At 34.8% G+C, this 14,037-nt stretch overlaps 1 protein-coding gene across 1 annotated transcript in view; it reads right to left on the bottom strand.

Moving 5' to 3' along the window:
• Positions 1-6: 6 nt before the first annotated feature.
• Positions 7-14,037, bottom strand: part of LOC117316671 (transmembrane protein 241-like) — a 28,764-nt gene continuing 14,733 nt past the window's right edge. The window contains exons 6-14 of the mRNA XM_033871376.1: positions 11,812-11,889; positions 10,114-10,191; positions 8,449-8,497; positions 6,509-6,557; positions 6,159-6,194; positions 4,209-4,313; positions 1,736-1,832; positions 1,400-1,464; positions 7-507 (exon numbers count right to left, since the gene is read on the bottom strand). Of these exons, the coding sequence (XP_033727267.1) occupies positions 99-507; positions 1,400-1,464; positions 1,736-1,832; positions 4,209-4,313; positions 6,159-6,194; positions 6,509-6,557; positions 8,449-8,497; positions 10,114-10,191; positions 11,812-11,889 (966 nt within the window). The 3' untranslated portion in view covers positions 7-98. The remainder of the gene's footprint in view (positions 508-1,399; positions 1,465-1,735; positions 1,833-4,208; positions 4,314-6,158; positions 6,195-6,508; positions 6,558-8,448; positions 8,498-10,113; positions 10,192-11,811; positions 11,890-14,037) is intronic.

Raw genomic sequence — 14,037 nt, 5'->3', positions numbered from 1 at the left:
ACAAACTTTTCTGATAAATATTGCACCTTTATTTCATTTTGAAATTAACAATTAAAATTATGCTCAGCATAACAATGAAAAAATAAAAATAACTGACATTATTTAGGCTGATCATCTCGTAAAAAGTCATTGTACAACACGTTGTGTTTGGACCCTAATCCAGGAATTGTTCTCGGCTGATAAAATTGTTCATGAAAAGATGATGCCATACTATTGGCTGGTGAGGAATATTCTTCCTTATGAGAAGAAATATGATTGGCTGGTAAGGAATAATCTGCTTTGTTAGACGACATATGATTGGCCGGTGAGGTATATTCCATGGTGTAAGAAGCCATGCCACTGGAAGATGTATCCTCTCCACTAAAAGTTTTTCGATTTGATGACATAATTTCAGTGTCATATGAAGAATTTTTATTGGTCAATATCTCCGTTTCGATAATGCTTGATGTTGATGAAGGAAGCATTGGGTCCTCGCACACAAATCCAGCTAGCTGATTGACAGCTATCCTGTAGACAGAGGAAACAATATTAGTAACAATAACTATGTTTATTGTTATGTATATGTATATGGTAAATATGTTACACGAAATATATTGAGCAATTTAGATAAAAAAAGCTAGTTAGCATGGTCTTCAGAGCATTAATGCACTTAGAGAAACAAGAATGCATGCGCATGTATAATCGACCACTGCATTTAGTTCAGTCCAACCATAGCAACTAGACATCATTTGCCAAAGGAATTCAAACTCCAAACAACGTTAACTCATTATGTATCCACTACAATAATACAAACAACACAGGACTTCCACAGGGACTGTGTTACCTGTTATATAATGTGCTGGTAAAATACATGATGGAATATTATTCAGCCATTCAAAGGAGTTGAAATGGATATAGTTGTCTTGTTCGACTTTAACAACAGCACATTGTACAACTGTGTATGAATCATGATGAAGATGTATTCGGAAGAAACATGTCAAGGGTAAGATGTACTAGGGTAGTAGAACTGGACTGGACTGAACGTCAGTGGCTAGCTAGCTCAAATGGTTAGAGTTCAGAGTTCAAGTCCCGGTCAGCTGGTCATTACATCTTCCCCCTTGTACCTTAGTACTTCAGGTCTTCCTTTCATTTGGATGTGTAGCCATCAAGAATATTGGGGCCGCGTGAATAAGGTGTCCCGACACTTTATTACTAGTCCTCCACCTCTGGGTTGCGAGTTCGAAACCTACGTGGGGCAGTTGCCTGTTACTGACCGTAGGCCTGTGGTTTTTCTCCGGGTAATCCGGCTTTCCTCCACTTCCAAAACCTGGCACATCCTTAAATGACCCTAGCTATTGATGGGGTGTTAAACAAAAAGGAAAACAAACAAACAAACCATCAAGATTACTGTAGTACTTACCAAACAGCATGAGAATGTGTCACAGTCATGTCAAAAAACTGGAGAGACACTAGAGAAGAGACCATCTATAAAGATAGAACACATATGATCATAACATTCTGATCAATATCATTAACTTTATCAAAATAGGCTGTTACTGTCCGAGAATTTCAGACTGCTGTTTACATTGACAAATGTGGTGTTTGTTTTTAAAGATGAGACATCAAATTAACATATAATCAATTTTTCTCAAAATCTATATTTGATTATTTGAAGATTTTCCTTCACAAGCTATGATGGATTATGGTCACGATGATAAACTATATGGGAATCAATAATATCTTTAATTTTACTGACCTTGGCGAACCCCTGAATCCTGACGAACTCGATGGACTCCAGGTAGGCTTCCTGTAGTCGTATTGTGTAAAGGTTCAACAGTACACCAAACACGCCACTGAAACATTCCCAAAATGTCCTACTTTATATCCCAGATACAACAGGTTAACTGACCTTAAAGATGTTAATTCATTTCCCTGCATTATAGCTCGGGTAAGACTTCTGAGCAGGACTTAAATCAGATATGAGAATTTTCATATAAAATCTTATTTCATCCTTTTCCTGTGTGTTTGTCATATCATGTTAACTGTGGAATGTCTCGTAGGTAAAATTATAAAATTTTCCACTGAAAATTATCTAAAATCCTTATTTTAGATCTTTTCTTTATGCTTGTCTTCATGTTAACTGAAAAATTTCCAATAGAAAACATTCTAAAAAGAGTTATTTTGGCCCTCTTAAGAATTACTCTGAGCTGATCTTACCCCTGAAAAAATTACTTTTGACCTCAATTGAATTACTGGTACCAAAAACAGATTAACACTGATACCAAAAACAGATTAACAATAGTACCCTATATCAAAACAGATTTACACTGGTACCAAAAACAGATTTACACTGGTACCAAAAACAGATTTACACTGATACCAAAAACAGATTTACGGCGATACCAAACAGATTAACAATAGTACCCTAAATCAAAACAGATTGACACTGGTACCTACATCAAAAAAGATTATCACTCGTACACTACATCAAAACAGATTATCACTGGTATCCTACATCAAAACAGATTATCACTGGTACCCTACATCAAAACAGATTATCACTCGTACACTACATCAAAAAAGATTATCACTTGTACACTACATCAAAACAGATTGACACTGGTACACTACATCAAAACAGATTTTCACTGGTACCCTACATCAAAACAGATTATCACTGGTACCCTACATCAAAACAGATTGACACTGGTACACTACATCAAAACAGATTTACACTGGTACCCTACATCAAAACTTTTGTGTTATTGTCCTCATTATATATCAGATAATGCTATTGAAGTTTTTTATAGGTAGTTTGTCCCCTGAATCTAAAAGATCAAGTTCAGAATATAGCTTCCCAAAGTTTTAATTATGTAGCATGTGAACCATTGTGAAGCACAGGTACAAGAATGTCTCACCGGTATATACCATTGTGGGAATGACTCGCCTGAATATACAGGTACAAGAATGACTCACCTGAGTATTCAGGTATGGGAATGACTCGCCTGAGTATTCAGGTACAGGAATGACTCACCTGATATATACAGGTACAGGAATGACTCACCTGATATATACAGGTACAGGAATGACTCACCTGAGTATACAGGTACAGGAATGACTCACCTGATATATACAGGTACAGGAATGACTCACCTGAATATACAGGTACAGGAATGACTCACCTGAATAAACAGGTACAGGAATGACTCACCTGAATATACAGGTACAGGAATGACTCACCTGATATATACAGGTACAGGAATGACTCACCTGAATATACAGGTACAGGAATGACTCACCTGAATATACAGGTACAGGAATGACTCACCTGAATATACAGGTACAGGAATGACTCACCTGAGTATTCAGGTATGGGAATGACTCGCCTGAATATACAGGTACAGGAATGACTCACCTGAGTATTCAGGTACAGGAATGACTCGCCTGAATATACAGGTACAGGAATGACTCGCCTGAATATACAGGTACAGGAATGACTCACCTGATATATACAGGTACAGGAATGACTCACCTGAATATACAGGTACATGAATGACTCGCCTGAATATACAGGTACAGGAATGACTCGCCTGAATATACAGGTACAGGAATGACTCACCTGAGTATTCAGGTATGGGAATGACTCGCCTGAATATACAGGTACAGGAATGACTCACCTGAGTATTCAGGTATGGGAATGACTCGCCTGAATATACAGGTACAGGAATGACTCGCCTGAATATACAGGTACAGGAATGACTCACCTGATATATACAGGTACAGGAATGACTCGCCTGAATATACAGGTACAGGAATGACTCACCTGAATGTACAGGTACAGGAATGACTCACCTGAATATACAGGTACAGGAATGACTCACCTGAATATACAGGTACATGAATGACTCGCCTGAATATACAGGTACAGGAATGACTCGCCTGAATATACAGGTACAGGAATGACTCACCTGAGTATTCAGGTACAGGAATGACTCACCTGAGTATTCAGGTACAGGAATGACTCACCTGAATATTCAGGTACAGGAATGACTCGCCTGAATATACAGGTACAGGAATGACTCACCTGAGTATTCAGGTACAGGAATGACTCACCTGAGTATTCAGGTACAGGAATGACTCACCTGAATATTCAGGTACAGGAATGACTCACCTGAGTATTCAGGTACAGGAATGACTCACCTGAGTATTCAGGTACAGGAATGACTCACCTGAATATACAGCCTATGTAGAACTTAGAGAAGTACAGGTATGGAAATTTGATGGCATCCAACGCATCACCAATCAGGTAACTACATGGTGCTAGGAGGATCATACTGGAAACAAGAGGTTGAAATTATTTAACATACCCTAACCACTCTGAGTAACAATGTTATAAGATATCTTGTGTATTACAGTAATAATAAACAAATATTCCGCTTACAAACAAAAGAGTTTGCTTTTAAGGCACTTACAGGATTGTATACATCTATATGGTTATCGAATTCAGATCTCTGAACAAAGGATTCAAATTCCAGTGACTAGTAGGGCAGTAGATGCAGGGGACAGGTCATTTCTTAGATGTTAGTCAAAGGTCAAAATGTAGGTCTGGGTGACATACTTTTGGCACATGACACAATACCTGATCAAAATGAACCCTCACCCGAAGTAAAAAGTTCCAGTAACAAGTACTTTGATGAAGGTGAAAGGTCAAAACATAGGTAAGAGTGACCTACTTTTGATACATTACACATTGTCTCACCGGATGAAGATATGTCAGAAGTATGAAGTCCTAGTGACAAGTAGTGTATGAGATAGAGTCCAGACAAGATAAAATGTGGAATGAAAGGGGACGAACAAACCATACCGTAGTCCCAACTTCTCGCCTGGTTTCCTGTGGGAAACTTATTGTCTTAAGGTAGTTTAATTGGTTGTCATTTTCAAAGTTGACCAGTTCATACATCTTTTTTTTTTCCATTTGAATTAAAAGTTACTTGAGGTGCTTGTTCCCTACAAACTTCACAACTGAATCAGCATTATAATCTTTGATTAAAGAAGAGGCAAATGGGCCTGTATCGCTTACCTAGATATTTCAGTGATTATGGCAAAACACACTATAAATCATAATACATGTACATGTACACATACTTTTCTCACTTTAGGAGCTGCCTCTCAGTAACATGCACAGCAGCCAACATATTCCTTTAACTAAGATTCAGGGCCAATTATATTTAACTAAGATTCAGAGCCAATTATATTCCTTTAACTAAGATTCAAAGCCAATTGCATTCCTTTAACTAAGATTCAGGGCCAATTATATTCCTTTAACTAAGATTCAGGGCCAATTATATTCCTTTAACTAAGATTCAGGGCCAATTATATTCCTTTAACTAAGATTTAAAGCCAATTATATTCCTTTAACTAAGATTCAGAGCCAATTAAGTTGACAAGTACTCAAAAGTAATTCAAAAGATTTAACTCTCATAATCCTTTTGGGTCCCAGCCCTCCAACTCATGGTGAGTAAGATCTATTGGTTCAAAAAATCTTTGAGTTATTAAATTCAGACATTTCCAGGACTTTCTGTCATCAAATTCGTAGAAATTTCCAGGACATTATGTCATTAAATTCCTGGACTTTGTCAGGACTTTCTGTCCTTAAATTCAAGGACTTTTTGTCATTAAATTCAAGGATTTTCCAGGACTTTATGTCATTAAATTTATGGACTTTTCCAGGACTTTCTGTCATTAAATTCAAGGACTTTTCCAGGACTTTCTGTTATTGAACCCAAGGACTTTTCCTAGACTTTTCAGGAGCATTGATCAACATTGGGTGAGATTTTGACAGTTGCACAACACTATAAAGTCTTACAGTCTTGTGTCCTGTCACATTAACAATGTTAAATTGTACTATTATAAACACATTAAATCACTTGCACATAGCAATCCCAACATCGACTGGAACACTGTCACTCTGAAAGTTTGTGTTTTTGAAAATTTTAGGAAAAAAATCTTTTTTTGTTTTATTTCAACATCAAAGACATTAATTTAAGGACTTTTTAAGGCATCTAAAACTTAAGGACCTATATTTGTGGACACCATGTGGTATCATCAGACATAGACCTGTCAGGTAATCAGTGTTATTATCTAGATTCACCTGTGTCATCATACGAAGCCAGACTTACCTGTATATATAGTTGCAGTAAAGCTTTTCATGTGAGCTGAAATTAAAGTTATAACAAATTTAAATTTAAACTATATAAAATTTTGCATATGATTCTTACCTATGCATGTTTATACTTGTCTTTTCAGAAATTCACAAATTTAAAAGACTAAAGCTTTTGGTGCGAGCTGAAAATGAAGTACAAGTAGATAGAATGTACTAATAAATTTATCTTAATTTCTTCAATGTTACATTTGCTTGTTTGTACTTGTCATTTCAGAAATTTAATTTAAATGACCAAACTTTACATTTGTAAACATCCAGAGTGTGTTGTGTTCCTCATTAATAACTAGTACAATGATCTGTATGTACCTGATCTTTAATCTGCCTTTAGTCAGTTTTGTATAAATCTGTAAAACACCTGGAAAACAGGAAAAAATGTGATGCTAAGTATTCATGTAGACCTTTAACAGAGGAATGTTAATAAATGATACAGTTATGTCTACATCCATCATCAGTAACTCACGTTTGATTGCACTATCACTTACTGCTTTCAGTACCTGGTAATTAGTGAATTTAGAGACACGTAACAAGACCAATATTTCAAATATTGTATCTTCAGATGAATCTCATGAGAATGATGATACAAATGTACCTCTACATGTATTCCAAATGAAAAACTTAGAACAATATAATTCTATACATATCAATTTCAGTATCTATAAATTATTTATCTCTGATCATATGTATGCTTCATTTTATACCTATGGCTTGTGCTATATTGTTATAAGGTTATATGCTACCTTACAAATGATACTGTTATTTGTGTTAAGGTTATATGCTACCTTACAAATGATACCGTTATTTGTGTTAAGGTTATATGCTACCTTACACCTCATATTGTTATTTGTGTTAAGGCTATATGCTACCTTACACCTATACTGTTATTTGTGTGAAGGTTATATGCTACCTTACACCTCATAATGTTATTTGTGTTAAGGTTATATCCTACCTTACACCTCATAATGTTATTTGTGTTAAGGTTATATGCTACCTTACGCCTTATACTCTTATTTGTGTTAAGGTTATATGCTACCTTACACCTATACTGTTATTTGTATTAAGGCTATATCCTACCTTACACCTCATACTGTTATTTGTGTTAAGGTTACATGTTACCTTACAAATGATACCGTTATTTGTGTTAAGGTTACATGTTACCTTACAAATGATACCGTTATTTGTGTTAAGGTTATATGCTACCTTACAAATGATACTGTTATTTGTGTTAAGGTTATATGCTACCTTACAAATGATACTGTTATTTGAGGTAAGGTTATATGCTACCTTACAAATGATACCGTTATTTGTGTTAAGGTTATATGCTACCTTAAAAATGATATTGTTATTTGTGTTAAGGTTATATGCTACCTTACAAATGATATTGTTATTTGTGTTAAGGTTATATGCTACCTTACAAATCATACCATTATTTGTGTTAAGGCTATATGCTACCTTACACCTCATATACTGTTATTTGTGTTAAGGTTATATGCTACCTTACAAATCATACCATTATTTGTGTTAAGGCTATATGCTACCTTACACCTCATATACTGTTATTTGTGTTAAGGTTATATGCTACCTTACAAATCATACCATTATTTGTGTTAAGGCTATATGCTACCTTACACCTCATATACTGTTATTTGTGTTAAGGTTATATGCTTCATATAACCTTAACACTTAAGTGCTTTAATTTATCTAATTTTATGCTGTCAAATCATACCAGTGCTTTGATTTGTTAAAGAGACATCCTACCTTAATCAAACTTGTGGTTTGTGTTAAGTAAGGGTTAAGGATACGCTATATTGCCTATGGATACCATTAACTTTATGTCTGTATGAGATATGATAGTGAGAAGTTGGGGTGTTGGGAGTAAAATATGATCACCAATATTTTTAATTAATTTTGTGAATCATACTCCTAAAATAATCTGTTTTTAGCTACACAACATCTTGCTTGATAATGAAAACAACTGAAGTGAACCATATAGTAATAGAAGATCTGATATGTGTGATAATATCATAATGTTATTTATTGAAAAGTCCAAAAATATGTCACAAGTCTTTTCATAAGTAACATGACTACAGTTTTACAAGCTTAATAAATCTGGTGTAGACATACATATATGCTTCTTTTTATCACAATAATTTATATCAAGGAAAATATATTTGAAAATCCCATGAGAAAATTCTGAATTACATCTCTGATTTTTAAACCAGTTGAATGGAAATATTTAATACACATACCTGTGCAAATAATATGAACACACATCCAGAAATATCCCTCGGCACTGAACTGAAATTAGAAGGAAAAGACAATGAACTGGATTAACCTGGTTTTGTATTTGTATAGTGATAGTTATACAACCATCTGTTATATAAGATTTGTTATCACAGGGCCAGGTGTGTTATATAAAATTTGTTATCACAGGGCCAGGTGTGTTATAGAAAATATGTTATCACAGGGCCAGGTGTGTTACATAAAATATGTTATCACAGGGCCAGGTGTGTTACATAAAATATGTTATCACAGGGCCAGGTGTGTTATAGAAAATTTGTTATCACAGGGCCAGGTGTGTTATATAAAATATGTTATCACAGGGCCAGGTGTGTTATATGAAATTTGTTATCACAGGGCCAGGTGTGTTATAGAAAATATGTTATCACAGGGCCAGGTGTGTTATAGAAAATTTGTTATCACAGGGCCAGGTGTGTTATATAAAATATGTTATCACAGGGCCAGGTGTGTTATATGAAATTTGTTATCACAGGGCCAGGTGTGTTATATAAAATTTGTTATCACAGGGCCAGGTGTGTTATATAAAATTTGTTATCACAGGGCCAGGTGTGTTATATAAATGTTTTATCACAGGGCCAGGTGTGTTATATAAAATATGTTATCACAGGGCCAGGTGTGTTATAGAAAATTTGTTATCACAGGGCCAGGTGTGTTATAGAAAATTTGTTATCACAGGGCCAGGTGTGTTATAGAAAATATGTTATCACAGGGCCAGGTGTGTTATATAAAATTTATCACAGGGCCAGGTGTGTTATATAAAATATGTTATCACAGGGCCAGGTGTGTTATATGAAATTTGTTATCACAGGGCCAGGTGTGTTTTATAAAATTTGTTATCACAGGGCCAGGTGTGTTATATAAAATATGTTATCACAGGGCCAGCTGTGTTATAGAAAATATGTTATCACAGGGCCAGGTGTATTATATAAAATTTGTTATCAAGGGGTCAGGTTTGTTATATAAAATTTGTTATCAAAGGGCCAGTTGTATGTGTTATATAAAATATGTTATCACAGGGCCAGGTGTGTTATATAACCAGAACACCTATGTAGTGGCCAGCTGATGTTTTACACCATACAATAGGTATGTTGTTATTCCTGTAACTTTCTATTAATAGAGTAAGGGGAAAGTCTGGAACCAAGAGTCAGATGTAACACTGTATTATCTGTATTGGCCAGTCAAAAGCAATGTTACAAATGGAGACATCATTTTTTTTTTACATTTTGGGCTAATAACAATTGTTTAAGCCAATGAAAGTTCCTGCTGAGGGGCAGGGTTCACTCAGAATACACACCCGGGGTCAGAGTTCACTCAGAATACACACTCCACGATGAGGGCTAGAGTTCATACAGAATACACACCTAGGAGTCTGAGTTCACTCAGAATTCAATACCTAGAGGTCAGAGTTCATACAGAATACACACCTAGGAGTCTGAGTTCACTCAGATTTCAATACCTAGAGGTCAGAGTTCACACAGAATACACACCTGAGGGTCTGAGTTCACTCAGAAGTCAATACCTAGAGGTCAGAGTTCACACAGAATACACACCTAGGAGTCTGAGTTCACTCAGAAGTCAATACCTGGAGGTCAGAGTTCACACAGAATACACACCTGAGGGTCTGAGTTCACAGTTCCTAGTGATGAGATGATGACCAGCATCAACATCAGGTAGCTAAATAAACTCATCAACTGAAATAGAGGATACACAATATACCATAGAGTTTTTTTTCATCAATTTCCTATGAAACAAATCTTCCTGTCCAATTCTATTTATTTCATCATATGATTAGGGAAGCATGCTTACAAATGCATTTTATAAATGTGTATCCTTTATATAAATGTTGACTGACTAGACAATAGCATTTTAGTTCACATGGCATACTGGGTATCTCGATGAATAGTGGTACCCAATGAAGCATAATTTAGCATCTAAAGTCATGACTAAATGTGGGTAAGCAGCATGTAGCTTATCAAACATTTATTTTCCTGGATGTATGACTATCAGCAGCCAAATAAATACCTTAAAACATTTACATCCAATCCAATATCTTGTAACATTTACATCCAATCCAATATCTTGTAACATTTACATCCAATCCAATATCTTGTAACATTTACATCCAATCCAATATCTTGCAATATCTTGTAACATTTACATCCAATCCAATACCTTGTAACATCTACATCCAATCCAATACCTTGTAACATCTACATCCAATCCAATATCTTGTAACATCTACATCCAATTCAATACCTTGTAACATTACATCCAATCCAATACCTTGTAACATTTACATCCAATCCAATATCTTGTAACATTTACATCCAATCCAGTACCTTGTAACATTTACATCCAATCCAATACCTTGTAACATCTACATCCAATCCAATATCTTGTAACATTTACATCCAATCCAATACCTTGTAACATTTACATCCAATCCAATACCTTGTAACATCTACATCCAATCCAATATCTTGTAACATTTACATCCAATCCAATACCTTGTAACATTTACATCCAATCCAATACCTAGTAACATTTACATCCAATCCAATACCTTGTAACATTTACGTCCAATCCAATACCTTGTAACATTACATCCAATCCAATACCTTGTAACATTTACATCCAATCCAATACCTTGTAACATTTACATCCAATCCAATACCTTGTAACATCTACATCCAATCCAATACCTAGTAACATTTACATCCAATCCAATATTTTGTAACATTTACATCCAATCCAATATCTTGTAACATCTACATCCAATCCAATACCTAGTAACATTTACATCCAATCCAATATTTTGTAACATTTACATCCAATCCAATATCATGTAACATTTACATCCAATCCAATACCTTGTAACATCTACATCCAATCCAGCACCTAGTAACATTTACATCCAATCCAATATTTTGTAACATTTACATCGTATCCAATACCTTGTAACATCTACATCGTATCCAATACCTTGTAACATCTACATCGTATCCAATACCTTGTAACATTCACATCCAATCCAATACCTTGTAACATTCACATCCAATCCAATACCTTGTAACATTACATCCAATCCAACACCTTTTAACATCTACATCCAATCCAATACCTTGTAACATTTAAATCCAATCCAATACCTTGTAACATTACATCCAATCCAATACCTTGTAACATTTACATCCAATCCAATACCTTGTAACATCTACATCCAATCCAATACCTTGTATCATTTACATCCAATCCAATACCTTGTAACATTACATCCAATCCAATACCTTGTAACATTTCAAGTGACCTACCTTGCGAGAGATGGCCATCTGTGTTGTACAGTTTATAACTGTAACCAGATTCTGTAGGGACAGGAACACAGGCAGAGTCTGTAAACAAATATTAATGTTTTTAACTTTTTTTTTCTTTCTTTAATTACTGAATGATGGTAAGACAGAAACTTTTACCACAGTTTAACTAGGAACTATTTTTATGTGAACAAGAAAGTTAGGATACAGTCTGATTTTGCTGTGTATTAAGATGTCCTGCTTTGTCAATATCATAAGAATTTTACATGGGTACTCAAGGATATATTTGAAGAGACTACTGAAATTCATGAATGTCCTGAAATTTGAGGTTTTTACCCAAAATCACAATAATTGTAGAAATAATAGTTACCAGATAATGTATTCAGTTATACACCCAATGATACACCTATAACCAAAGTTTGGTTGCTCTAGCTTTTATAGTTTGTCAGAAACAGTCTAATATGCAAGAGCTAAACCCAAAATCTTAATGTTGATTTCCAAAGTCCAGAAATTTAAGGTTTTTACCTCAAAAATGCAGAAATCTATGAAATGTTTTTAGTGTAGTAGGCTCTATTACCCATGCTTCATCTATGATTGGGGTTTTGATGGTCTAGCTTTGTCAGAAAAAGACTAAATGCAAAGCCTTAACATTGTTGATGCTGTCGGAGGAAAAGCAAAGCCTGCAGGTATGTGCTGCCTTCCTACCTCCGCCGAAGGCGCAAAAAAAAATGAATATATATCTAATGAACATCAATAGATAAAAGAAGCTTATTTGCGGAATTTATAACTCCAGCTTTCCTGACATATTAATATGATATTGTTGGCATACCGTTTTGATGTAAGGAGTAAACCTGTCATTGTAGCTTGACCGAATGATAAATTCTTTTGAGCCATTATTTATTCTTTGAAACTTGAAGAAAAAAGTAAAGCCTTATACAGAAGTCAGATGTTTTATTGAACATGTATTATGGGATAAAGTAAACTGATTTAGCAAGACTTCTCTTTTCATCCGCAATTACCAATCCCTATCACAATTTGGCTGAGCCCTTAATACATTGAATCCTGTTCCTAAGTTTGAAGACTATCAGAAAATATTTGGGAGAGTTATCAAATGGCAATAACAATGTTCTTCATAAATCAAGGGACAATAACTCTGTTACTAAGTTTGATGATATCAGATATTATTTGTGGGAGTTATTGCATAGAAACAGCAAAACACAATTTTTCATTAACCAAAGGACCATAACTCTACCAAACAACATCCGGCAAAAGTGGCAATCATAGCTGGCCTAGCCCTTAAGGCATTTAACCTTGTTGAGTTAAATCTGTTAAAAACTGTTCAAGTTATTTCATAGAAACGGGAGAAAAAAACATTTTTAGTTAATCAATGTGCCATAACTCCGTCAAATAAAGTAAAACAATAGTGGCAATATAAATCTGCCTAGCCCTTAAGGCATTTAACCATGTTATCAAGCCTGAAGAAAATCTGTTAACAACTGTACCAGTTAATGAAGGGGTTATTAATCTGTCAAACAAAGTCCAGCAAAAGTGGTATTCGAACTTGGCCGAGCCCTTAAGGCCTTAAACCTTGTCACCAAGTTCTAAGAAAACCTGTTAACATATGTTGTGGTTATTACATGGAAACCAAACGTGAGAGACAGACAGATGGACGGACAAACCCAAATCAATACCCCCCATTTCAGTAAAAATGAGGGATAAAAAATAATAACAGGGTATCAATAATGAATGTTTATCAGATAAAGTAACATATAAAATATAGAGGTGGAGCACGATAGAATTTCTTCAGACGGAACTGATAATTAATTCACTTCAAATGAATTTAACATTTACCTGATTTTAATAGATGTACTGTTGATTATTTACTAGTACTGACCTCTTGTGATTTACCTGACTATAACACCATTAATTATTTACTAGTACTGACCACTTGTGATTTACCTGACTATAACAGATTTAATAGTACTAACCACTTGTGATTTACCAGACTATAACACCATTAATTATTAACTAGTACTGACCACTTGTGATTTACCTGACTATAACACCATTAATTATTGACTCGTACTGACCACTTGTGATTTACCTGACTATAACACCATTAATTATTTACTAGTACTGACCACTTGTGATTTACCTGACTATAACACTGTTGATTATTTACTAGTACTGACCACTTGTGATTTACCTGACTATAACATCATAAATTAT

The sequence above is a fragment of the Pecten maximus genome, chromosome 18 (assembly GCF_902652985.1).
Source record: "Pecten maximus chromosome 18, xPecMax1.1, whole genome shotgun sequence".
Lineage (NCBI taxonomy): Eukaryota > Metazoa > Mollusca > Bivalvia > Pectinida > Pectinidae > Pecten > Pecten maximus.
Note: the sequence above shows the minus strand (reverse complement) of the source record. Positions and strands in the feature narration are given on the sequence as shown.